At 47.0% G+C, this 25,823-nt stretch overlaps 1 protein-coding gene across 1 annotated transcript; it reads right to left on the reverse strand.

Annotated features, from left to right (window-relative positions):
- Positions 1 to 11,130: 11,130 nt before the first annotated feature.
- LOC122942233 (trypsin-like) lies at positions 11,131 to 24,244 on the reverse strand. Its single transcript, XM_044299737.1, has 4 exons — positions 24,069 to 24,244; positions 13,835 to 14,088; positions 11,948 to 12,084; positions 11,131 to 11,286 (listed from the first exon to the last, which is right to left on the reverse strand). The coding sequence occupies exons 1-4, from the start codon at positions 24,242 to 24,244 to the stop codon at positions 11,137 to 11,139; spliced, it is 717 nt and encodes a 238-aa protein (XP_044155672.1). The 3' UTR covers positions 11,131 to 11,136.
- Positions 24,245 to 25,823: the final 1,579 nt, after the last annotated feature.

The raw sequence follows: 25,823 nt of genomic DNA on the forward strand, positions 1-25,823 counted from the left end.
CCAGGATAAATTACTTGACATCACAGGTCCCTTAGCAAAAATATTTGACATGGCTGAGTCCGCTAAGGTAGCCAAGTGGACCAGGAAGAGCTGAGAGGTTGGGCCCAAAGGGCCATTTGTGTGGCTGGTAATGTAAATGTCTCCTCGCCATAGAATGTCGCAAAGCAATATTGATGAAGATCGAGCCAAAGTTATCTAACATAGCTTTAACTGAAGCGGGCAAGGATGCCCAAGGATTACTCTTTGGTGGCTCTTTTATCAAAGAGTTGAGTAAATATGTGGGAGCCTTTACGGCACTTGATAAGGCTCAGACATCGATGCGAAAGGTCTTTCAGGGCCGTTTCTCCAGCAGGGCCGTCAGTTTTAGGGGCCGACTGTTCGACCGGTCCAACATTCATGCCCGGGGCACCGGCAGAGGCTCCTTTGCGTATAGAGCATCTCTCCAGGATCAGAGGCACCAGCCTTCCTTCTTCCCATCGCGAGGCGCTCCTTACCGATCATGTGGTTTTAGAGGAAATCCGAACTCTCGACGCCCTTTCGGTAAGTCCTGTTCTTCCTCCTTTACCTTTTTTGGACCAATGTGTCGGAGGCAGACTCTGGTTCTTTTCTCATGTGTGGTCAGGCGTAACCTCCAACCCGTGGGTTCTGTCTACTGTCCAGGGGTTCAAGATAGATTTGATTGCCGATCCAAGTTCCATCCCAACTCCACCTCCAATACAGCTGTCCAACCCGACACGCTCCCTCTTTCAGAAAGAGATGTCGGATCTGTTACGAAAGAGCGCGATAGAACGCGCACCCAATTATCAAAGGGGAGTAGTCAGAAAGAAATGGGGCCAGATGTGCCCCGTCATCAATCTGAAGGCGTTAAACGCTTTCGTACAGTATTGACATTTCAAGATGGAGGGCATCCATCTTTTGAGGGACCTTCTCCTTCTAGGCGATTGGCTGGCCAAAATAGATCTCAAAGACGCCTACCTCACAGTTCCAGTGATTCCCTCTTCAAGAGACCTGCTCCGATTCCTATGGAATGGACAAACTTGGCGCTTCAAATGCCTGCCGTTTGGTCTCTCCTCCGCCCCCTGGTGCTTTACCGTCTGATTATATACTTGGACGATATCCTAATAATGGCTCAATGTCATTCTCTCCTTTTAAAGCATCTACACATGTCGGTGTCGCTCATTTCCAACTTGGGGTTCATCGTCAACCAAGAGAAATCTTGTCTGACCCTCTCCAGATCGATGGAATTCCTGGGGTTTCAGGTGGATTCGGTGGAGTTATCCCTCAGTCTCCTTCTCTCAAAGGTCAAAGACATTCGCAAAGAGCTGCGGCATGCCCTGCTGATGCCCCAAATGTCGCTGCGACATTTGGCGAGGTTAATTGGACTTCTGGCCTCATCAATTCAAGCCATTTTTCCAGCCCCACTCCATTACCGGGCGTTGCAACGCCTCAAAATCGCTCATCTTCGGACGGGGGCTTCTTATGCCGATGTCATCACATTGGATGCAGAGACGAAGGACGAATTGAGGTGGTGGATCCACAACCTATCAGTCTGGAACAGCAGGGCGATCTTTGGCCCTCAACTGGATTTGATCATAGAATCCGATGTGAGCTTGCACTGGTGGGGAGCACATTGCAACGGGATATCCATGGGTGGTCCGTGGTCACAAGACGAATCCCGTCTCCATATCAACGCCCTGGAACTTCTTGCAGGGTCGTTTGCCATTCGCAGTTTTGCCAATGGAATTGTCAGTACGGCCATCAGACTCCGCATGTAGAGTTGAGCGAACACCTGGATGTTCGGGTTCGATAAGTTCGGCTGAACTTCCCAGAAATGTTCGGGTTCGGGATCCGAACTCGACCCGAACTTCGCCCCGAACCCAAACCCCATTAAAGTCAATGAGGACCCGAACTTTTCGGCACTAAAAAGGCTGTAAAACAGCCCAGGAAAAGGCTAGAGGGCTGAAAAAGGCAGCAAAATGTAGGCAAATCCCCTGCAAACATATGTGGATATGGAAATGAATCGAAATAAAAATAAAATAAATAAAAATTAACCAATATCAATTGGAGAGAGGTCCCATAGCACAGAATCAGACTTCATGTCACCCACCACTGGAACAGGCCACTGTCAGATATTTAGGCCCCGGCACCCAGACAGAGGAGAGAGGTCCCATTGCAGAGAATCAGGCTTCATGTCATAGCAGAGAATCAGGCTTCACGTCACCCACCACTGGAACAGGCCATTGTCAGATATTTAGGCCCCGGCACCCAGACAGAGGAGAGAGGTCCCATTGCAGAGAATCACGCTTCATGTCATAGCATAGAATCAGGCTTCACGTCACCCACCACTGGAACAGGCCATTGTCAGATATTTAGGCCCCGGCACCCAAACAGAAGAGAGAGGTACCATAGCAGAGAATCAGGCTTCATGTCATAGCAGAGAATCAGACTTCATGTGATAGCAGAGAATCAGGCTTCATGTGATAGCAGAGAATCAGGCTTCATGTCATAGCAGAGAATCAGGCTTCATGTCACCCACCACTGGAACAGGCCACTGTCAGATACTTTTAGGCCCCGGCACCCAAACAGAGGAGAAAGGTCCCATAGCAGAGAATCAGGCTTCATGTCATAGCAGAGAATCAGGCTTCACGTCACCCACCATTGGAACAGGCCATTGTCAGATATTTAGGCCCCGGCACCCAGACAGAGGAGTAAGGTCCCATTGCAGAGAATCAGGCTTCGAGTCATAGCAGAGAATCAGGCTTCACGTCACCCACCATTGGAACAGGCCATTGTCAGATATTTAGGCCCCGGCACCCAGACAGAAGAGAGAGGTCCCATAGCAGAGAATCAGGCTTCATGTCATAGCAGAGAAACAGGCTTCATGTCACCCACCACTGGAACAGGCCACTGTCAGATATTTAGGCCCCGGCACCCAGACAGAGGAGAGAGGTCCCATGTAGAGAATCAGGCTTCATGTCATAGCAGAGAATCATGCTTCATGTCACCCAACACTGGAACAGGCCACTGTCAGATATTTTTAGGCCCCGACACCCAGACAGAGAAGAGAGGTCCCATAGCAGAGAATCAGGCTTCATGTCATAGCAGAGAATCAGGCTTCACGTCACCCACCATTGGAACAGGCCATTGTCAGATATTTAGGCCCCGGCACCCAGACAGAGGAGAGAGGTCCCATTGCAGAGAATTAGGCTTCATGTCATAGCAGAGAATCAGGCTTCACGTCACCCACTATTGGAACAGGCCATTGTCAGATATTTAGGCCCCGGCACCCAGACAGAAGAGAGAGGTCCCATAGCAGAGAATCAGGCTTCATGTCATAACAGAGAATCAGGCTTCGTTTCATAGCAGAGAATCAGGCTTCATGTCACCCACCACTGGAACAGGCCAATGTCAGATATTTTTAGGCCCTGGCACCCAGACAGAGAAGAGAGGTCCCATAGCAGAGAATCAGGCTTCATGTCATAGCAGAGAATCATGCTTCATGTCACCCAACACTGGAACAGGCCACTGTCAGATATTTTTAGGCTCCGGCACCCAGACAGAGGAGAGAGGTCCCATAGCAGAGAATCAGGCTTCATGTCATAGCAGAGAATCAGGCTTCATGTCATCCACCACTGGAACAGGCCATTGTCAGATATTTTTAGGCCCCTGGAGAACAATAATATATGGTTAAGGGGAGGTAGTTATAAATGTCTAATCTGCACAAGGGATGGACAGGTCCTGTGGGATCCATGCCTGGTTCATTTTTATGAACGTCAACTTGTCCACATTGGCTGTAGACAGGCGGCTGCGTTTGTCTGTAATGATGCCCCCCTGCCGTGCTGAATACACGTTCAGACAAAACGCTGGCCGCCGGGCAGGCCAGCACCTCCAAGGCATAAAAGGCTAGCTCTGGCCACGTGGACAATTTGGAGACCCAGAAGTTGAATGGGGCCGAACCATCAGTTAGTACGTGGAGGGGTGTGCACACGTACTGTTCCACCATGTTAGTGAAATGTTGCCTCCTGCTAACACCTTCCGTATCAGGTGGTGGGGCAGTTAGCTGTGGCGTGTTGACAAAACTTTTCCACATCTCTGCCATGCTAACCCTGCCCTCAGAAGAGCTGGCCGTGACACAGCTGCGTTGGCGACCTCTTGCTCCTCCTCTGCCTTGGCCTTGGGCTTCCACTTGTTCCCCTGTGACATTTGGGAATGCTCTCAGTAGCGCGTCTACCAATGTGCCTTGTACTCTCGCATCTTCCTATCACGCTCCAGTGCAGGAAGTAAGGTGGGCACATTGTCTTTGTACCGGGGATCCAGCAGGGTGGCAACCCAGTAGTCCGCACACGTTAAAATGTGGGCAACTCTGCTGTCCTTGCACAGGCACTGCAGCATGTAGTCGCTCATGTGTGCCAGGCTGCCCAGAGGTAAGAACAAGCTGTCCTCTGTGGGAGGCGTATCATCATCGTCCTGCGTTTCCCCCCAGCCACGCACCAGTGATGGGCCTGAGCTGCGTTGGGTACCACCCCGCTGTGAACATGCTTCATCCTCATCCTCCTCCACCTCATCCTCGTCCTCCTCGTCCTCCAGTAGTGGGCCCTGGCTGGCCACATTTTTACCTGGCCTCTGCTGTTGCAAAAAACCTCCCTCTGAGTCACTTCGAAGAGACTGGCCTGAAAGTGCTAAAAATGACCCCTCTTCCTCCTCCTGGGCCACCTCCTCTTCCATCATCGCCCTAAGTGTTTTCTCAAGGAAACATAGAAGTGGTATTGTAACGCTGATAACGGCGTCATTGCCACTGGCCATGTTGGTGGAGTACTCGAAACAGCGCAACAGGGCACACAGGTCTCGCATGGAGGCCCAGTCATTGGTGGTGAAGTGGTGCTGTTCCGCAGTGTGACTGACCCGTGCGTGCTGCAGCTGAAACTCCACTATGGCCTGCTGCTGCTCGCACAGTCTGTCCAGCATGTGCAAGGTGGAGTTCCACCTGGTGGGCACGTCGCATATGAGGCTGTAAGCGGGAAGGCCGAAGTTACGCTGTAGCGCAGAGAGGCGAGCAGCGGTAGGAAGTGAACGCCGGAAGCGCGCACAGACGGCCCGCACTTTATGCAGCAGCTCTGACATGTCGGGGTAGTTTTGAATGAACTTCTGCACCACCAAATTCAGCACATGCGCCAGACAAGGGATGTGCGTCAAACCGGCTAGTCCCAGAGATGCAACGAGATTTTGCCCGTTATCGCACACCACCAGGCCGGGCTTGAGGCTTACCGGCAGCAACCACTCGTCGGTCTGTTGTTCTATACCCCGCCACAACTCCTGTGCGGTGTGGGGCCTGTCCCCCAAACATATGAGTTTCAGAATGGCCTGCTGACGTTTACCTGCTGTGCTGAAGTTGGTGGTGAAGGTGTGTGGCTGACTGGATGAGCAGGTGGAAGAAGAGGAGGAGGAAGCCGAGTAGGAGGAGGAGGCAACAGGAGGCAAAGAATGTTGCCATGTGATCCTTGGCGGCGGAAGGACGTGCGGCAAACAGCTCTCCGCCTGGGGCCCAGCCGCCACTACATTTACCCAGTGTGCAGTTAGGGAGATATAGCGTCCCTGGCCGTGCTTACTGGTCCACGTATCTGTGGTTAGGTGGACCTTGCCACAGATGGCGCTGCGCAGTGCACACTTGATTTTATCGGATACTTGGTTGTGCAGGGAAGGCACGGCTATCTTGGAGAAGTAGTGGCGGCTGGGAACAACATACTGTGAGACAGCAAGCGACAGGAGCTGTTTGAAGCTGTCTGTGTCCACCAGCCTGAATGACAGCATTTCATAGGCCAGGAGTTTAGAAATGCTGGCATTCAGGGCCAGGGATCGAGGGTGGCTAGGTGGGAATTTACGCTTTCTCTCAAATGTTTGTGAGATGGAGAGCTGAACGCTGGCGTGTGACATGGTTGAGATGCTTGGTGACGGAGGTGGCGGTGGTGTTGGTGGTACATCCTCTGTTTGCTCGACGGCAGGTGCCAACGTTCCTCCAGAAGCGGAGGAAGAGGCCGAGGCGGCAGCAGCAGAAGAGGTAGCAGGGGGAGCCTGAGTGAGTTCCTTGTTTTTAAGGTGTTTACTCCACTGCAGTTCATGCTTTGCATGCAGGTGCCTGGTCATGCAGGTTGTGGTAAGGTTCAGAACGTTAATGCCTCGCTTCAGGCTCTGATGGCACAGCGTGCAAACCACTCGGGTCTTGTCGTCAGCACATTGTTTGAAGAACTGCCACGCCAGGGAACTCCTTGAAGCTGCCTTTGGGGTGCTTGATCCCAGATGGCGGTGGCCAGTAGCAGACGGACTCTCTTGGCGGCGGGTGTTCTGCTTTTGCCCACTGCCTCTTCCTCCGAACTCTGAAAGTCAGTGGCACGACCTTCATTCCATGTGGGGTCTAGGTCCTCATCATCCCCTGCATCGTCTTCCACCCAGTCTTCCTCCCTGACCTCCTGTTCAGTCTGCACACTGCAGAAAGACGCAGCAGTTGGCACCTGTGTTTCATTATCATCAGAGATATGCTGAGGTGGTATTCCCATGTCCTCATCATCAGGAAACATAAGTGGTTGTGCGTCAGTGCATTCTATGTCTTCCACCGCTGGGGAAGGGCTAGGTGGGTGCCCTTGGGAAACCCTGCCAGCAGAGTCTTCAAACAGCATAAGAGACTGCTGCATAACTTGAGGCTCAGACAGTTTCCCTGATATGCATGGGGGTGATGTGACAGACTGATAGGCTTGGTTTTCAGACGCCATCTGTGCGCTTTCTGCAGAAGACTGGGTGGGAGATAATGTGAACGTGCTGGATCCACTGTCGGCCACCCAATTGACTAATGCCTGTACCTGCTCAGGCCTTACCATCCTTAGAACGGCATTGGGCCCCACCAAATATCGCTGTAAATTCTGGCGGCTACTGGGACCTGAGTTAGTTGGTTCACTAGGACGTGTGGCTGTGGCAGAACGGCCACGTCCTCTCCCAGCACCAGAGGGTCCACTGACACCACCACGACCATGTCCGTGTCCGCGTCCCTTACTAGATGTTTTCCTCATTGTTACCGTTCACCACAATAAGAAAAAAATTATTTGGCCCAATGTATTGAATTCAAATTCAGGCCTTTTTTTTACAGGCACCTAACACTATCTGGCTATTTATTTAGGTACCGTATTACACTTATACAGGCACAGCAGTAACGACATATTTAGCTGAATATAAATTGTAGGCCTAGTATTTAGGCCCTGGATGACAGGTATCCCTTTTACGGACAAAATTAGACTTGGAAATGCACGGTAGCGTGTGAAGTTATTGAGGATGACCCTATCCGCACCTTCAATCTAATATACCCTTTTATGGATAGATTTAAACTTGGCCTGATACAGCAGAAACCACTGATTTAGGGAATTGCTAAGTTGGGAATTGTATTTCAACCCAGAACAAAAACTGTGCTTTGGCGGACACTAAATAAATTGACCAGCCACAGCAGTAACAACAGATTTAGGGTCCATTCACACGTCCTGTTTTTTTTCATCCTGAAAAACGGTCAGTTTTTTGCGGATCCGTTGTTCCTGAAAATGTTTCCGTATGTCATCCGTATGTCATCCGTTTTTTGCGGATCCGCAAAAAACGGGAGCATGTATACATTTCAATAATCAAATAAAGTTGTTTGGATTTCTTTGAAAAAAAAATGAAAAAAATAAAAATAAAAAATTTGTTATGTGTTTCCAGGAACGGAATCCGCAAAAAACGGATGACATACGGAATGACATCCGAATGTCATCCGTTTTTTGCGGATCCATTGACTTTGTATTGTACCAGGATCCGATTTTTCAGGACAAGAATAGGACATGTTTTATATTTAAACGGACATGCGGAACGGAACAACGGAAACGGACAGCACACATTGTGTTGTCCGATTTTTTCCAGGACCCATTGAAAATGAATGGGTCCAGATCTGGTCCTGATCTGTTCCTGAAAAAACGGAACAGATCAGGAAAGAAAAAACGGACGTGTGAATGGACCCTTAGCTGAATATAAATTGTAGGCCTATTATTTAGGCGCTGGATGACAGGTATACGTTTACGGACAGAATTAGACTTGGAAATGCACGGTAGCATGTGAAGTTATTGAGGATGACCCTATCAGCACCTTCAATCTAATATACCCTTTTAAGGATAGATTTAAACTTGGCCTGATACTGCAGAAACCACTGATTTAGGGAATTGCTAAGTTGGGAATTGTATTTCAACCCAGAACAAAAATATATTCTTTGCCAGACAGCAGACAGTATTACAATTGGCTAGCCACAGCTGAAACACCAGATTTAGGGTACTGCTATTTTGGCAATTGTATTTCACCCCTCAATAAAATAGCAAGCACAGCCAAGCCCCTGATGTAGGCTATAGCAAAAAAAAAACAAAAAAAACAAAACACACTATTGATGGTTAAATGGACTTGGTGGCAGCTTGTGCTGGCGCACCACAAGACACAAAATGGCCGCCAATCACCCCAGAAAAAAGTGACAGAAAAACGCTCTGGGCAGCCTAAAAACAGTGAGCAATTAAATAGAGGTTGAATGATTCACAGCTGTAGATCGATCACTTCACTAAGTGTTTTTGCTGAGTAAATCCCTGCCTAATCTCGCCCTAACAGCAGCAGCTGCATCCTCTCCCTTCACTGATCAGAGCAGAGTGACGTGCGGCGCTACGTGACTCCAGCTTAAATAGAGGCTGGGTCACATGCTGCACTGGCCAATCACAGCCATGCCAATAGTAGGCATGGCTGTGATGGCCTCTTGGGGCAAGTAGTATGACGCTTGTTGATTGGCTGCTTTGCAGCCTTTCAAAAAGCACCGAACACCAAACTTTTACGAAAATGTTCGGGTCCGTGTCACGTATACCCCAAAATTCGGTACTAACCCGAACTATACAGTTCGGGTTTGCTCATCCCTAATCTTGACCTAAATGGGTGTTTAATAGTAGAATAGAACAACAGTATGTAAAGGGTGTATCTCACACGGCCTGAACCAGACTAGGCCTCAATTAAAGATTTTTTGCCCAAAATGGCTGTATTTCAAATGCCTGAATCAAACCCTTGTATGTAAAGGGTGTATCTCACACGGCCTGGACCAGTGTAGGCCTAAATTAAATATTTCTTTGCACAAAATAGATGTATTTCAAATGCCAGAATCAAACCCCTTTACAGTTTGGGTTCGCTCAATCCTAGCTGTATATATGAAACTTGAATTTCACACGTGCAGATCTGTAAAATAGTGGATTTTGGCAAAAAAAGTTTTTTTTAAAAACCCACAAAATTATGGCTGTATTTCTAGCTTAAATTGCACACTGACTAATCAAAATGTTGTAGATTGCCAAAAAAAGTGTTTTTTTACTTACTGAATATGAAAGCTGTATATAACCTTGAATTTCACACGTGCTGGTGCTGCAAGCGCTGTAAAATAGTGGATTTTGCCAAATAGGGTGTTTTTAAAAACCCAGAAAATGATGGCTGTATTTCTAGCTTAAATTGCACACTGACTAATCCTGCAAATGCACCAGATGTTGTATATTGCCAAAAAAAGGTGATTTTTTTAAACCAGAATATTAGTGAAGTTTTTCAAGCTTAAATTTAAAGGGATTCTGTCACCTCCCCTAAGCCAAAAAACGATTTTAAAGCAGCTATGCAGCACAGCTTACCTGGATTAGGCTGTGCTCTTTTATCTTGCAATCCGTCCAGCAGTTACTGCAAAAAACGACTTTTATTCATATGCAAATGTGTCTTGAAGGTGCCCAGAGGGGCGTTTTGTTCTTCTTAGAGAGCCCAGTACCGCCCCTCTTACAGTGCCCAGCCCGCCTTCCTTGCACTGTCTAACCGCCCCCAGCCTGCCACAGCCTCTCCTCCCCCCTCTCTCACGCCGAACGAACTTTCGCACAGGCGCAGTACCCACTGAGGGCTGCGCCTGTGCGATCAGCAGGAGACTGAGGGCAGGAGCTTCATCCTCGTCACTGGGCATGCGCCGAGCCCAGTGACGTCCGATGCTCGCTCTTCCCTGCTGACTGAGGGAAGAGCGAGCATCGGACGTCACTGGGCTCGGCGCATGCCCAGTGACGAGGATGAAGCTCCTGCCCTCAGTCTCCTGCTGATCGCACAGGCGCAGCCCTCAGTGGGTACTGCGCCTGTGCGAGAGAGTTCGTTCGGCGTGAGGGAGGGGGAGGAGAGGGAGGAGAGGCTGTGGCAGGCTGGGCTGGGCACTGTAAGAGGGGCGGTACTGGGCTCTCTAAGAGGAACAAAACGCCCCTCTGGGCACCTTCAGGACACATTTGCATATGAATAAAAGTCGTTTTTTGCAGTAACTGCTGGACGGATTGCAAGATAAAAGAGCACAGCCTAATCCAGGTAAGCTGTGCTTCATGGCTGCTTTAAAATCGTTTTTTGGCTTAGGGGAGGTGACAGAATCCCTTTAAATGTCACAAAAGCTGAGATGCAGTGCTGGTGCACTGAGCTTGCATAAAATGGCCGCCACCGCCCACATAAATAACAGATAAATGAAAGTTTGTTTTTTTCTGGGCAAGGTAAAAAGATTGTGCCCTGCACCCAAACAGCTAAATGTATGTCGATCGCCGAGTTAGATTCCAGTTCCTAACAAAGATTCTCTCCTATTCTCTTCCTGAAATCACCAGCAGCATCCTCTCCCTACACTAGTAACAGCAGAGTGACGTGCAGCGCTACGTGACTCCAGCTTATATAGAGGCTGCGTGACATGCTGCACTGGCCAATCACAGCCATGCCATTAGTAGGCATGGCTGTGATGGCTTCTAAGGGCACAGAGTTAAACGCTTGTTGATTGGCTGCTCTGCAGCCTTTCAAAAAGCGCCAAAAGAGCGCTTTTGTTCGGGGTTTAAAAATCCTAAAGTTCAGTACGAACACGAACTTTACAGTTCGGGTTCGCTCAACCCTAATCATGATAAGTTGCTGGACATTTTTTTTAATGATGATTGAAGCTGATGAATCCCCCCCAAAAAATAAGATTTTATTATTTCTATTTTTTTAATTATTTTAGAAAGCTTACTGTTAATATGATAGGTGTTAGTATCCAGTAACAGAGCAACAAATGACAAGAAACACAGAGAAAGATTAGTTGGCAGCCATGGTGCTGGAGATCCAGGAGTTGTAGTTGCAGACCTTGGTGTAGACACCAGGATAGTTCCTGAGGGCACAGCCATATCCCCAAGAAACAATACCTTGGAGCTGTCCATTGCAGACCACGGGTCCACCAGAGTCACCCTGAGAAAATATAGAGACAAAATGTTAGACTTTGAATCAACTGGAGGTAATGAATAATCTGTAGCTACTGTATATTCTGAGATGCGACTACAGAAGTTTCCTTCCCAGAGATGTAAGTTGGGGCTCTTGGGACATTCATGTAACATTTATAACAGTTGTGTCTTTCTAATATGGCACAAGGATCTTTGACCATCTTTCAGCATGTCCCGAGTGTGACCTGTTCTCAATATAGCTACACTTCTGCTCCCTCAAATAGTGTCTCTCAAATATGGCATCTACAAATACAGTGACATTTTCAATGAGCCTCTGTGATGTCCATAGCAATTTTTCTAAAGAGGGAAACAATGTGGTTACACATTAATGCCAGAGCAGGATTTTGTCATTGAACTGTTTTCTATTTTTGCATTAATACAATTGGAGAGAAAGAAATGTTTGCCCTTCAAGCCTAACCCTGGTCTATAGCATCCTTTTAAGCATCTGCAATCCTCACAATATTGCTAAATTGCATAATTTAGAGAAACATGTTTTGATTTTGTTATGATACATTTATATAAACACATTGTCATGATAGGTCGTCTTCATGAAATGGGAATAACGGGCTTTTGATCCACATTCTACAGTCACAGATCTGAAAATTATGAGACAAAGAAGATCCATTTACCTGGCAGGAATCCTGGCCTCCTTCCATGTATCCAACACAGATCATGTTGGTGGTGATCTCTCCTGGGTAGGCGCTGCTACACTGGGCGGCAGTCATGATGGGGGCGTTCAGGCACTGCAGGAGGCTGGGCATGTTTGCTAAAGGTAAGTGAATATACATTTTCAGCATATTGTATGTAGAAAGAAACATAAAATGATCATTCACAGTGTTTGCACATTTTCTTTGACTTTGAGGGGTTTTGTGGATTTTTTGAACTGATAAACTATCACACTGATGGGTCACTACTCATTAGTATTTGATAGGAGTGAATTTAACACTCGGATTCCCCTGATGATCAACTCTTGGAGAAGTTGCCGGCTCTCACATAAGAGCCAAAGCCTTCTCTCTGCTCACCAAGCCCAGTGCCGTCCATTGTATAGAAACTATGCTTGATATTGCATCTCAGTGCATTAATGGGGCTGCGCTGAGCTTAGGCCATGTGACCAATGACGAAGCTGTTAGAAGGCCGCGGTGCTATTGCAAGCATCAGTGCCTTCTCAAACAGCGGATTTCTGATGTCAGGCCCACAACGATTAGATACTGTTGACTAATGACGGATAGATCATCAGTTTTAAAATCTGGGAAAACCCTTTTAAGCTTTATACTCCGTGTGACAGTATTGTTTCTACACCATAGCAGTTTGTGGTTCATATCTATATGACACATATTGTTCCACACCTATAATATACATTAATCATGGTTTTGTTACTATTTGCTACACATAATTTTGTCAGCTGTGTACAATGATCCACTGAAGCTTTATATATGAAAAATATTAAAAGATTTACTGTACATTGGCTCTGATATATTATGAGACCTATTGTATAAATACATAAACAATTCTAAAGAAACATCCTTTCAGCAATTTCTACACCAAGCAATCATAGAGGTCCTAGAAAATGTTTAATGTTTTACTAATTTAAGTAAATTCAAAATGTATTAGTATGGAAGATTCAGCCCGCACAACCCCTAGCAGGTGCAGCTTGCTATGGCGAAATACAGATACAAACGTAAAAACACAAAATGCAATCGCACACTGCAACCAACACTCTGCCCTGCCTCTATGCTGGATGTTGAATAAGGCATTGGTGTACATTTTGGCCAAAGCGTAAAAAGCCACTCACCACGTCAAGGTCGCCTTCATGAGTGGTACCTAACACTAGTTCCTACCTTTTATGGGCCATGACAGCCACACAAAGTCCAGGGAGCGCAGGTACAGCATGCACGCCAAGCACACTCTGCTTTTAACCCCGTCCGGTGCCATTACAGCTTTCATCGGATCCAGGGATGCAAGTACCAACATGCATGCTGAGCCCACTATATACTTCTCCTGGAGCCTAATGGCTACTGGTAGGTGCTATATAAGCAGACTCAGTTTTATACTGACTTTAAAACCAGCCTCCAGGGGGCAGATTAACTGGACAGGTGTGCTTGAGTGTGCTTGGCGTGCATGCTGTACCTGTGCTCCCTGGACTTTATGTAGCTGTCATGGCCCATAAAAAGGTAGGAACTAGTGTTAGGGACCACTCATGAAGGCGACCTTGACGTGGTGAGTGGCTTATTACGCTTTGGCCAAAATGTACACCAATGCCTTATTCAACATCTAGCATAAAGGCAGGGCAGAGTGCTGGTTGCAGTGTGCGATTGCATTTTGTGTTTTCAAAATGTATTAGATTTGTCTTAAAATGAATTCACTCCTCATCAGCAAACTCCACCTTTGAAGAAACTTCAGCTCATTTGGTGTCAGTAATTCCCACCTCTGAGTAAACTCCATCTTACATTGTGTCAATAACCACTACTCATTTTTACTTGCCGTTCCAGTAACATTATTGGCAGTACTTGACTTACTTCCACTGCTGAGGGTGTTGCCCCATCCAGAGATCAGACAGCTGGTTCCAGAAGCAGCGCAGCCACCGGGCAGACCAACAGTCTTGACGTAAGAGTTGAGGGTGGCGGGAGAGGCCAACTTGATCAACATGATGTCGTTGTCCAGGGTTCTGGAGTTGTAGCTTCCATGTCTGATGACTCTGGCGGAGTTGATGAACTGTTCGGTGCCTTCACTGGAAAAGATGTTGTGTTCTCCCAGTCTGACCTGCATGCTCCTGCAAAAATTAGACAAATCCATTTGTAATACCAAAATCATTTCATAAATATTTTAAAATACAGTAGTGTTTTTGGGTAAATATTTGTGCTTTCTTTCAGAAACAGCACCATAGTTGTCCATACACTGTGAATGGCATAGCAATTTATCTTCACCCAAGTAAATGCCCTGTTTCTTTAGATGTTTGGTGAGGAAAAAATGGAAATCCAATAATTTTATTAAGTTATTTTTTAATGGTTGAACATGGGGCAGCTAATGTCACACATACAGTATATCCATCGGTCTAATATATAATGGTGATAATTAGATGAATCACTATGTATTTGTGTCTCCAGACTTTTGTTTTTCATTGTTCTGGATTTTTTTCTTTATATAAGCAATTTATAGAATATAGTTAGTAGACTCTATTTACTATAAATGAGACTCTTTTCCTATGAATCAACATTTTGAAGAATCAAAATGTGAAATTAGGCTAGAAGAGCAAGAAGATTCTGAAATCTTATCCACGTGTGATGATTTAGCTTTATCCTTAGTGCTGATGGCATAGTTGTGTATGAAGTTTACTCTTAAAAACCTAATGGCAGGTCCCTGTAAGAGCTGCTAGGATAGGAGGCCAGAATTAACCTTGTCCTTAACACTAACAGTTTTTTAATTAGTACGGAATCCTCTAATTTCTAAAAACAAAAAAGTTTTAAAAAAAATGGTGTCAGGACTTTATATTCATATATTGGTAATTCATTTGTGTCCTATCAGCACCTTGTAACTAATATGAAAATCTTTGTATTTTATAAATTGGCAAAATTATAGAAAACGGGTACAAACAAATTTACTTTCACTGTGCCAGATTTTTCCTTCTTTCAGATAAAATGTTTTTATTGCTAAAATACTGATGATTAGGGATGAGCGAACTCGAACTGTATAGTTCGGGTTCGTACCGAATTTTGGGGTGTCCGTGACACGGACCCGAACCCGGACATTTTCGTAAAAGTCCGGGTTCGGGTTCGGTGTTCGTCGCTTTCTTCGCGCTTTTGTGACGCTTTCTTGGCGCTTTTTGAAAGGCTGCAAAGCAGCCAATCAACAAGCGTCATACTACTTGCCCCAAGAGGCCATCACAGCCATGCCTACTATTGGCATGGCTGTGATTGGCCAGAGCACCATGTGACCCAGCCTCTATTTAAGCTGGAGTCACATAGCGCCGCCCGTCACTCTGCTCTGATTAGCGTAGGGAGAGGTTGCGGCTGCGACAGTAGGGCGAGATTAGGCAGATTAACTCCTCCAAAGGACTTGATTAACTGATCGATCTGCAGCTGTGGATCATTGAGCTGCTGATCCTCAATTGCTCACTGTTTTTAGGCTGCACAGACCGTTTGTCAGTCTCATTTTTCTGGGGTGATCGGCGGCCATTTTGTGTCTTGTGGTGCGCCAGCACAAGCTGCGACCAAGTGCATTTAACCCTCAATGGTGTGGTTGTTTTTTGGCTAAAGCCTACATCAGGGTGAAGCTGTCACACCAAGTGCATTTAACCAGCAATAGTCTGTTCATTTTTTGGCCATATACAAAATCAGGGGCAAGCTGCGCCTGTCACCAAGTGCATTTAACCCTCAATGGTGTGGTTGTTTTTTGGCTAAAGCCTACATCAGGGTGAAGCTGTGACACCAAGTGCATTTAACCAGCAATAGTCTGTTCATTTTTTGGCCATATACAAAATCAGGGGCAAGCTGCGCCTGTCACCAAGTGCATTTAACCCTCAATGGTGTGGTTGTTTTTTGGCTAAAGCCTACATCAGGGTGAAGCTGTCACACCAAGTGCATTTAACCAGCAATAGTCTGTTCATTTTTTGGCCATATACAAAATCAGGGGCAAGCTGCGCCTGTCACCAAGTGCATTTAACCCTCAATGGTGTGGTTGTTTTTTGGCTAAAGCCTACATCAGGGTGAAGCTGTCACACCAAGTGCATTTAACCAGCAATAGTCTGTTTATTTTTTGGCCATATCCCAGTCTAATTCTGTCACTAAATCCATACCGGTCACCCAGCGCCTAAATACTAGGCCTCAAATTTATATCCAGCTAAATCTGTCCCTAGTGCTGTAGCTGGGCGAGTTATTTAGTGTCCGTTCAAGCACATTTCTTGTTCTGGGTTGAAATACAATTCCCAATTTAGCAATTTCATAATTTAGTGGTTCCTGCTATATCAGAGCTATTTGAAATCTATCCCAAAAAGGGTATATAATATTGAAGGTGCACATTGGGTCATTCAGAATAACTTCACACACACCCGCTACTGTGTATTTCCAAGTCTAATTCTGTCACTAAACCCATACCTGTCACCCAGCGCCTAAATACTAGGCCTCAAATTTAAATCCCTCTAAATCTCTCGTTACCCACCACTGTACTGTTGTTGCTGGGCAAGATATTTAGTGTCCGTCAAAGCACATTTTTTGTTCTGGGTTGAAGTACAATTCCCAATTTAGCAATTTCATAATTTAGTGGTTTCTGCTATATCAGAGCTATTTGAAATCTATCCCTAAAAGGGTATATAATATTGAAGGTGCACATTGGGTCATTCAGAATAACTTCACACACACGCTTCTGTGCATTTCCAAGTCTAATTCTGTCACTAAATCCATACCGGTGACCCAGCGCCTAAATACTAGGCCTCAAATTTAAATCCCTCTAAATCTCTCGTTACCCACCGCTGTACTGTTGTTGCTGGGCAAGATATTTAGTGTCCGTCAAAGCACATTTTTTGTTCTGGGTTGAAGTACAATTCCCAATTTAGCAATTTCATAATTTAGTGGTTTCTGCTATATCAGAGCTATTTGAAATCTATCCCTAAAAGGGTATATAATATTGAAGGTGCACATAGGGTCATTCAGAATAACTTCACACACACGCTTCTGTGCATTTCCAAGTCTAATTCTGTCACTAAATCCATACCGGTGACCCAGCGCCTAAATACTAGGCCTCAAATTTAAATCCCTCTAAATCTCTCGTTACCCACCGCTGTACTGTTGTTGCTGGGCAAGATATTTAGTGTCCGTCAAAGCACATTTTTTGTTCTGGGTTGAAGTACAATTCCCAATTTAGCAATTTCATAATTTAGTGGTTTCTGCTATATCAGAGCTATTTGAAATCTATCCCTAAAAGGGTATATAATATTGAAGGTGCACATAGGGTCATTCAGAATAACTTCACACACACGCTTCTGTGCATTTCCAAGTCTAATTCTGTCACTAAATCCATACCGGTCACCCAGCGCCTAAATACTAGGCCTCAAATTTATATCCCGCTGAATTTGAATACAATACATTGGGCCAAATAATATATTTGTTGTTGTGGTGAACCATAACAATGAGAAAAACATCTAGTAAGGGACGCGGACGTGGATATGGTCGTGGTGGTGTTAGTGGACCCTCTGGTGCTGGGAGAGGACGTGGCCGTTCTGCCACATCCACACGTCCTAGTGTACCAACTACCTCAGGTCCCAGTAGCCGCCAGAATTTACAGCGATATATGGTGGGGCCCAATGCCGTTCTAAGGATGGTAAGGCCTGAGCAGGTACAGGCATTAGTCAATTGGGTGGCCGACAGTGGATCCAGCACGTTCACATTATCTCCCACCCAGTCTTCTGCAGAAAGCGCACAGATGGCGCCTGAAAACCAACCCCATCAGTCTGTCACATCACCCCCATGCATACCAGGGAAACTGTCTCAGCCTCAAGTTATGCAGCAGTCTCTTATGCTGTTTGAAGACTCCGCTGGCAGGGTTTCCCAAGGGCATCCACCTAGCCCTTCCCCAGCGGTGAAAGACATAGAATGCACTGACGCACAACCACTTATGTTTCCTGATGATGAGGACATGGGAATACCACCTCAGTATGTCTCTGATGATGACGAAACACAGGTGCCAACTGCTGCGTCTTTCTGCAGTGTGCAGACTGAACAGGAGGTCAGGGATCAAGACTGGGTGGAAGACGATGCAGGGGACGATGAGGTCCTAGACCCCACATGGAATGAAGGTCGTGCCACTGACTTTCACAGTTCGGAGGAAGAGGCAGTGGTGAGACCGAGCCAACAGCGTAGCAAAAGAGGGAGCAGTGGGCAAAAGCAGAACACCCGCCGCCAAGAGACTCCGCCTGCTACTGACCGCCGCCATCTGGGACCGAGCACCCCAAAGGCAGCTTCAAGGAGTTCCCTGGCATGGCACTTCTTCAAACAATGTGCTGACGACAAGACCCGAGTGGTTTGCACGCTGTGCCATCAGAGCCTGAAGCGAGGCATTAACGTTCTGAACCTGAGCACAACCTGCATGACCAGGCACCTGCATGCAAAGCATGAACTGCAGTGGAGTAAACACCTTAAAACCAAGGAAGTCACTCAGGCTCCCCCTGCTACCTATTCTGCTGCTGCCGCCTCGGCCTATTCTGCTGCTGCCGCCTCGGCCTCTTCCTCCGCCTCTGGAGGAACGTTGGCACCTGCCGCCCAGCAAACAGGGGATGTACCACCAACACCACCACCACCACCTCCGTCACCAAGCGTCTCAACCATGTCACACGCCAGCGTTCAGCTCTCCATCTCACAAACATTTGATAGAAAGCGTAAATTCCCACCTAGCCACCCTCGATCCCTGGCCCTGAATGCCAGCATTTCTAAACTACTGGCCTATGAAATGCTGTCATTTAGGCTGGTGGACACAGACAGCTTCAAACAGCTCATGTCGCTTGCTGTCCCACAGTATGTTGTTCCCAGCCGGCACTACTTCTCCAAGAGAGCCGTGCCTTCCCTGCACAACCAAGTATCCCATAAAATCAAGTGTGCACTGCGCAACGCCATCTGTGGCAAGGTCCACCTAACCACAGATACGTGGACCAGTAAGCACGGCCAGGGACGCTATATCTCCCTAACTGCACACTGGGTAAATGTAGTGGCAGCTGGGCCCCAGGCGGAGAGCTGTTTGGCGCACGTCCTTCCGCCGCCAAGGATCGCAGGGCAACATTCTTTGCCTCCTGTTGCCACCTCCTCCTTCTCGGCTTCCTCCTCCTCTTCTTCCACCTGCTCATCCAGTCAGCCACACACCTTCACCACCAACTTCAGCACAGCCCGGGGTAAACGTCAGCAGGCCATTCTGAAACTCATATGTTTGGGGGACAGGCCCCACACCGCACAGGAGTTGTGGCGGGGTATAGAACAACAGACCGACGAGTGGTTGCTGCCGGTGAGCCTCAAGCCCGGCCTGGTGGTGTGTGATAATGGGCGAAATCTCGTTGCAGCTCTGGGACTAGCCAATTTGACGCACATCCCTTGCTTGGCGCATGTGCTGAATTTGGTGGTGCAGAAGTTCATTCACAACTACCCCGACATGTCAGAGCTGCTGCATAAAGTGCGGGCCGTCTGTTCGCGCTTCCGGCGTTCACATCCTGCCGCTGCTCGCCTGTCTGCGCTACAGCGTAACTTCGGCCTTCCCGCTCACCGCCTCATATGCGACGTGCCCACCAGGTGGAACTCCACCTTGCACATGCTGGACAGACTGTGCGAGCAGCAGCAGGCCATAGTGGAGTTTCAGCTGCAGCACGCACGGGTCAGTCGCACTACAGAACAGCACCACTTCACCACCAATGACTGGGCCTCCATGCGAGACCTGTGTGCCCTGTTGCGCTGTTTCGAGTACTCCACCAACATGGCCAGTGGCGATGACACCGTTATCAGCGTTACAATACCACTTCTATGTCTCCTTGAGAAAACACTTAGGGCGATGATGGAAGAGGAGGTGGCCCAGGAGGAGGAGGAGGAGGAGGAGGAGGAAGAGGGGTCATTTTTAGCACTTTCAGGCCAGTCTCTTCGAAGTGACTCAGAGGGAGGTTTTTGGCAACAGCAGAGGCCAGGTACAAATGTGGCCAGCCAGGGCCCACTACTGGAGGACGAGGAGGACGAGGATGAGGAGGAGGTGGAGGAGGATGAGGATGAAGCATGGTCACAGCGGGGTGGCACCCAACGCAGCTCGGGTCCATCACTGGTGCGTGGCTGGGGGGAAAGGCAGGACGATGACGATACGCCTCCCACAGAGGACAGCTTGTCCTTATCCCTGGGCAGCCTGGCACACATGAGCGACTACATGCTGCAGTGCCTGCGCAACGACAGCAGAGTTGCCCACATTTTAACCTGTGCGGACTACTGGGTTGCCACCCTGCTGGATCCACGCTACAAAGACAATGTGCCCACCTTACTTCCTGCACTGGAGCGTGATAGGAAGATGCGCGAGTACAAGCGCACGTTGGTAGACGCGCTACTGAGAGCATTCCCAAATGTCACAGGGGAACAAGTGGAAGCCCAAGGCCAAGGCAGAGGAGGAGCAAGAGGTCGCCAAGGCAGCTGTGTCACGGCCAGCTCCTCTGAGGGCAGGGTTAGCATGGCAGAGATGTGGAAAACTTTTGTCAACACGCCACAGCTAACTGCACCACCACCTGATACGCAACGTGTTAGCAGGAGGCAACATTTCACTAACATGGTGGAACAGTACGTGTGCACACCCCTCCACGTACTGACTGATGGTTCGGCCCCATTCAACTTCTGGGTCTCTAAATTGTCCACGTGGCCAGAGCTAGCCTTTTATGCCTTGGAGGTGCTGGCCTGCCCGGCAGCCAGCGTTTTGTCTGAACGTGTATTCAGCACGGCAGGGGGCGTCATTACAGACAAACGCAGCCGCCTGTCTACAGCCAATGTGGACAAGCTGACGTTCATAAAAATGAACCAGGCATGGATCCCACAGGACCTGTCCGTCCCTTGTCCAGATTAGACATTAACTACCTCCCCATAACCATATATTATTGGACTCCAGGGCACTTCCTCATTCAATCCTATTTTTATTTTCATTTTACCATTATATTGCGATGCTACCCAAAGTTGAATGAACCTCTCCTCTGCCTGTGTGCTAGGCCTAAATATATGCCAATGGACTGTTGCAGTGGTGGCTGACATGAAGCCTGATTCTCTGCTATGACATGCAGACTAATTCTCTGCTGACATGAAGCCAGATTGTCTGTTACGGGACCTCTCTCCTCTGCCTGGGTGCTGGGCCTAAATTTATGACAATGGACTGTTGCAGTGGTGGCTGACGTGAAGCCTGATTCTCTGCTATGACATGCAGACTGATTCTCTGCTGACATGAAGCCAGATCCTCTGTTACGGGACCTCTCTCCTCTGCCTGGGTGCTGGGCCTAAATTTATGACAATGGACTGTTGCAGTGGTGGCTGACGTGAAGCCTGATTCTCTGCTATGACATGCAGACTGATTCTCTGCTGACATGAAGCCAGATCCTCTTTTACGGGACCTCTCTCCTCTGCCTGGGTGCTGGGCCTAAATTTATGACAATGGACTGTTGCAGTGGTGGCTGACGTGAAGCCTGATTCTCTGCTATGACATGCAGACTGATTCTCTGCTGACATGAAGCCAGATCCTCTTTTACGGGACCTCTCTCCTCTGCCTGGGTGCTGGGCCTAAATTTATGACAATGGACTGTTGCAGTGGTGGCTGACGTGAAGCCTCATTCTCTGCTATGACATGCAGACTGATTCTCTGCTGACATGAAGCCAGATCCTCTGTTACGGGACCTCTCTCCTCTGCCTGGGTGCTGGGCCTGAATATATGCCAATGGACTGTTGCAGTGGTGGGTGACGTGAAGCCTCATTCTCTGCTATGACATGCAGACTAATTCTCTGCTGACATGAAGCCAGATTGTCTGTTACGGGACCTCTCTCCTCTGCCTGTGTGTGTGCTGGGCCTAAATATATGCCAATGGACTGTTGCAGTGGTGGCTGACGTGAAGCCTCATTCTCTGCTATGACATGCAGACTGATTCTCTGCTGACATGAAGCCAGATCCTCTGTTACGGGACCTCTCTCCTCTGCCTGGGTGCTGGGCCTAAATTTATGACAATGGACTGTTGCAGTGGTGGCTGACGTGAAGCCTGATTCTCTGCTATGACATGCAGACTGATTCTCTGCTGTCATGAAGCCAGATTGTCTGTTACGGGACCTTTCTCCTCTACCTGGGTTCTGGGCCTAAATTTATGAAAATTGACTCTTACAGTGGTGGGTGACGTGAAGCCTGATTCTCTGCTATGATATGAAGACTGATTCTCTGCTGACATGAAGCCAGATTGTCTGTTACGGGACCTTTCTCCTCTGCCTGGGTTCTGGGCCTAAATTTATGAAAATTGACTCTTACAGTGGTGGGTGACGTGAAGCCTGATTCTCTGCTATGATATGAAGACTGATTCTCTGCTGACATGAAGCCAGATTGTCTGTTACGGGACCTTTCTCCTCTGCCTGGGTTCTGGGCCTAAATTTATGAAAATTGACTCTTACAGTGGTGGGTGACGTGAAGCCTGATTCTCTGCTATGATATGAAGACTGATTCTCTGCTGACATGAAGCCAGATTGTCTGTTACGGGACCTTTCTCCTCTGCCTGGGTTCTGGGCCTAAATTTATGAAAATTGACTCTTACAGTGGTGGGTGACGTGAAGCCTGATTCTCTGCTATGATATGAAGACTGATTCTCTGCTGACATGAAGCCAGATTGTCTGTTACGGGACCTTTCTCCTCTGCCTGGGTTCTGGGCCTAAATTGATGAAAATTGACTCTTACAGTGGTGGGTGACGTGAAGCCTGATTCTCTGCTATGATATGAAGACTGATTCTCTGCTGACATGAAGCCAGATTGTCTGTTACGGGACCTTTCTCCTCTGCCTGGGTTCTGGGCCTAAATTTATGAAAATTGACTCTTACAGTGGTGGGTGACGTGAAGCCTGATTCTCTGCTATGATATGAAGACTGATTCTCTGCTGACATGAAGCCAGATTGTCTGTTACGGGACCTTTCTCCTCTGCCTGGGTTCTGGGCCTAAATTTATGAAAATTGACTCTTACAGTGGTGGGTGACGTGAAGCCTGATTCTCTGCTATGATATGAAGACTGATTCTCTGCTGACATGAAGCCAGATTCTCTGTTACGGGACCTCTCTCCTCTGCCTGGGTGCTGGGCCTAAATTTATGACAATGGACTGTTGCAGTGGTGGCTGACGTGAAGCCTGATTCTCTGCTATGACATGCAGACTGATTCTCTGCTGACATGAAGCCAGATTCTCTGTTACGGGACCTCTCTCCTCTGCCTGTGTGTGTGCTGGGCCTAAATATATGCCAATGGACTGTTGCAGTGGTGGCTGACGTGAAGCCTCATTCTCTGCTATGACATGCAGACTAATTCTCTGCTGACATGAAGACAGATTCTCTGTTACGGGACCTCTCTCCTCTGCCTGGGTGCCGGGGCCTAAATATCTGAGAATGGACTGTTCCAGTGGTGGGTGACGGGAAGCCAGATTCTCTGCTATGGAACCTCTCTCCAATTGATTTTGGTTAATTTTTATTTATTTAATTTTTATTTTAATTCATTTCCCTATCCACATTTGTTTGCAGGGGATTTACCTACATGTTGCTGCCTTTTGCAGCCCTCTAGCTCTTTCCTGGGCTGTTTTACAGCCTTTTTAGTGCCGAAAAGTTCGGGTCCCCATTGACTTCAATGGGGTTCGGGTTCGGGACGAAGTTCGGATCGGGTTCGGATCCCGAACCCGAACATTTCCGGGATGTTCGGCCGAACTTCTCGAACCCGAACATCCAGGTGTTCGCTCAACTCTACTGATGATCTGTTCTTATTATTGGCCATAAGTTTCTGATATATTCTGGTAATGACCCCCAGGCCATTACCAATCTTTAGAGCATTGAAGGCAATACATTTTTTTAGTCCCACAAAACTTGTCTAATGAATTGTCTCCCTTTTTTAGCAACCATTTTTACAAACAAAACTAGCTTCAAAACTTCGAATGCTTTCAATGCTTTGGGGGGCTCCACAATATAGAATAGTAACTGATAAAGGCCAAAAGTTGATGTGACGTTGATGATTCGGTCTTGGTCAAAATTCAGGTAACTTACGCCTTGTAGCAATGGGCAGCAGAGATCACCCAGAGGCTGGTGATCAAAGTACCTCCACAGAAGTGGTAGCCGGAGTTCAGAGATACTGCGTAGGGGACGGAGTAAGCAGAGCAGGTGTAACCTCCTACGATCTTATCATCATCCTCAAAAGCAGCTGAGAAAATACAAGGAGCCATATTATATACAGTTATATACATCATGCATGAAAAAGTTAGCTACTTTCCTTATAGAAAACTGAAAAGTATCAATGTGAACAATGTATGTCTCATGGAAGATAGTCACTGAACTCACCAACTGCTCCGAGGAGCACACAGATCAGGAGGAGTTTCATAGTGGAAATTGATCCAGAATGATTATTGAGCATAAACTACAGATATTATATACCCAAGGTCTATCATGATATCACCCCTCTACCCCCTCCTCACTCAAGGGAAAGTTAATTAATATATACATATTCTAAACTATTAAAGGAAAACTGTAGTTGAAGGTTATGTTCTGAATGTTCTTTTGACCTATTTGGTTGATATTTTTGTTACCTTGGGTTTGGATATTTTTATCCTGTAAGGTAAATCAGTATACAACATGTTGTTTGCCTTTAGGTTGTGTTCCTGTAACTGATAAATTCTATTTGCGTGATCATGTCATGCTCTGCATGGGATTGGTTGCACATGTGTCACATGACCATAGACATTCTTACTGTTGTGTTTTATGTAGTAAAACTAAAATCAGATTTTATAATTAGAATTGTTGCACCTAAAATCATGGTTTTGTCAGTATGCCTAATTAAAGTAAGTTTCTGGTTTTGAACGAAACAAAGCATCTGAAGCGGAATTCTATCTGATGTTTAGGAAAATTTCAGTTCGCTGCAAAGCTGATTTTCTTTGCGCTTCGTGGTAACTAATCAGATTTTTTCTAACATGGCTGCTGCACGTGTTACAAAGTGAAAATGAGAAGCCTAGGAACTTAAAATGATTCATAATGTCATGCAGCTAGCTAATCAGCAGATAGCCATCCCTTGTGATGTCACAGCCCTTTTAAAAGTTTCCTCCCGCGTGGTCTCCACCATTTCACTATGAGCTGAGCTTAGGCAGAGATGTGGCAAGTGCTTATGCGCTAATTATAGTGTTTCAGAAAGCTTTTAATTGTAGATTATTAGATACAGAGAGTTCAGGAACAGTGTAGGGAGATCATAGGGAGAGTTTTTAGACACTGTAGGGAGAGCATAGAGAGATTGCAAGGACAGTGCAGGTTGAGTGCAATCGCCACGTGCATCTTGTTCACCTGCTGCCACAATCCTAGTTAAACTGTTAATTTATATATAGAATAACTGTGCCTCAGTATGAAGGGCGGTCAAATATATCGCCGTCTGCATCTTTTTTAACTGCTTACACATTCGCATTCAATCTCTTAGTTTATATATAGAATTACTGTGCCTCATAATTAATGGGGAGTATAATATATCGCCGTCTGCATCTTGTTGAACTGCTGACACATTTGCAGTTAAACGGACGATTGATGCTTGACAATCAATTTCACCTTAATACACACAGGTAGTTTGCTGCCACTCTTTGGGTATTACTGCAGTAATCACATATATATGCATCTTAGTTAAATTGACAGGGCCAGTGCCGGGAGATCATAGGGAGAGTTTTTTTGAGACTGTAGGGAAAGCATACAGAGACAGCAGTGACACTGCAGGTTAAGTGTAATTGCCACTTGCATGTTGTTGAACTGCTACCACATGCATAGTTGGGG

The sequence above is a fragment of the Bufo gargarizans genome, chromosome 6 (assembly GCF_014858855.1).
Source record: "Bufo gargarizans isolate SCDJY-AF-19 chromosome 6, ASM1485885v1, whole genome shotgun sequence".
NCBI lineage: Eukaryota > Metazoa > Chordata > Amphibia > Anura > Bufonidae > Bufo > Bufo gargarizans.

Coding starts and splice junctions, on each gene's coding strand:
- LOC122942233 (XM_044299737.1), bottom strand. CDS start 24,244: ATGGCTCCTTGTATTTTCTCAGCTGCTTTTGAGGATGATGATAAGATC. Junction 14,089..24,068: donor GCTGCCCATTGCTACAAGGC/GTAAGTTACCTG, acceptor TAATTTTTGCAG/GAGCATGCAGGTCAGACTGG. Junction 12,085..13,834: donor CAACACCCTCAGCAGTGGAA/GTAAGTCAAGTA, acceptor ACTTACCTTTAG/CAAACATGCCCAGCCTCCTG.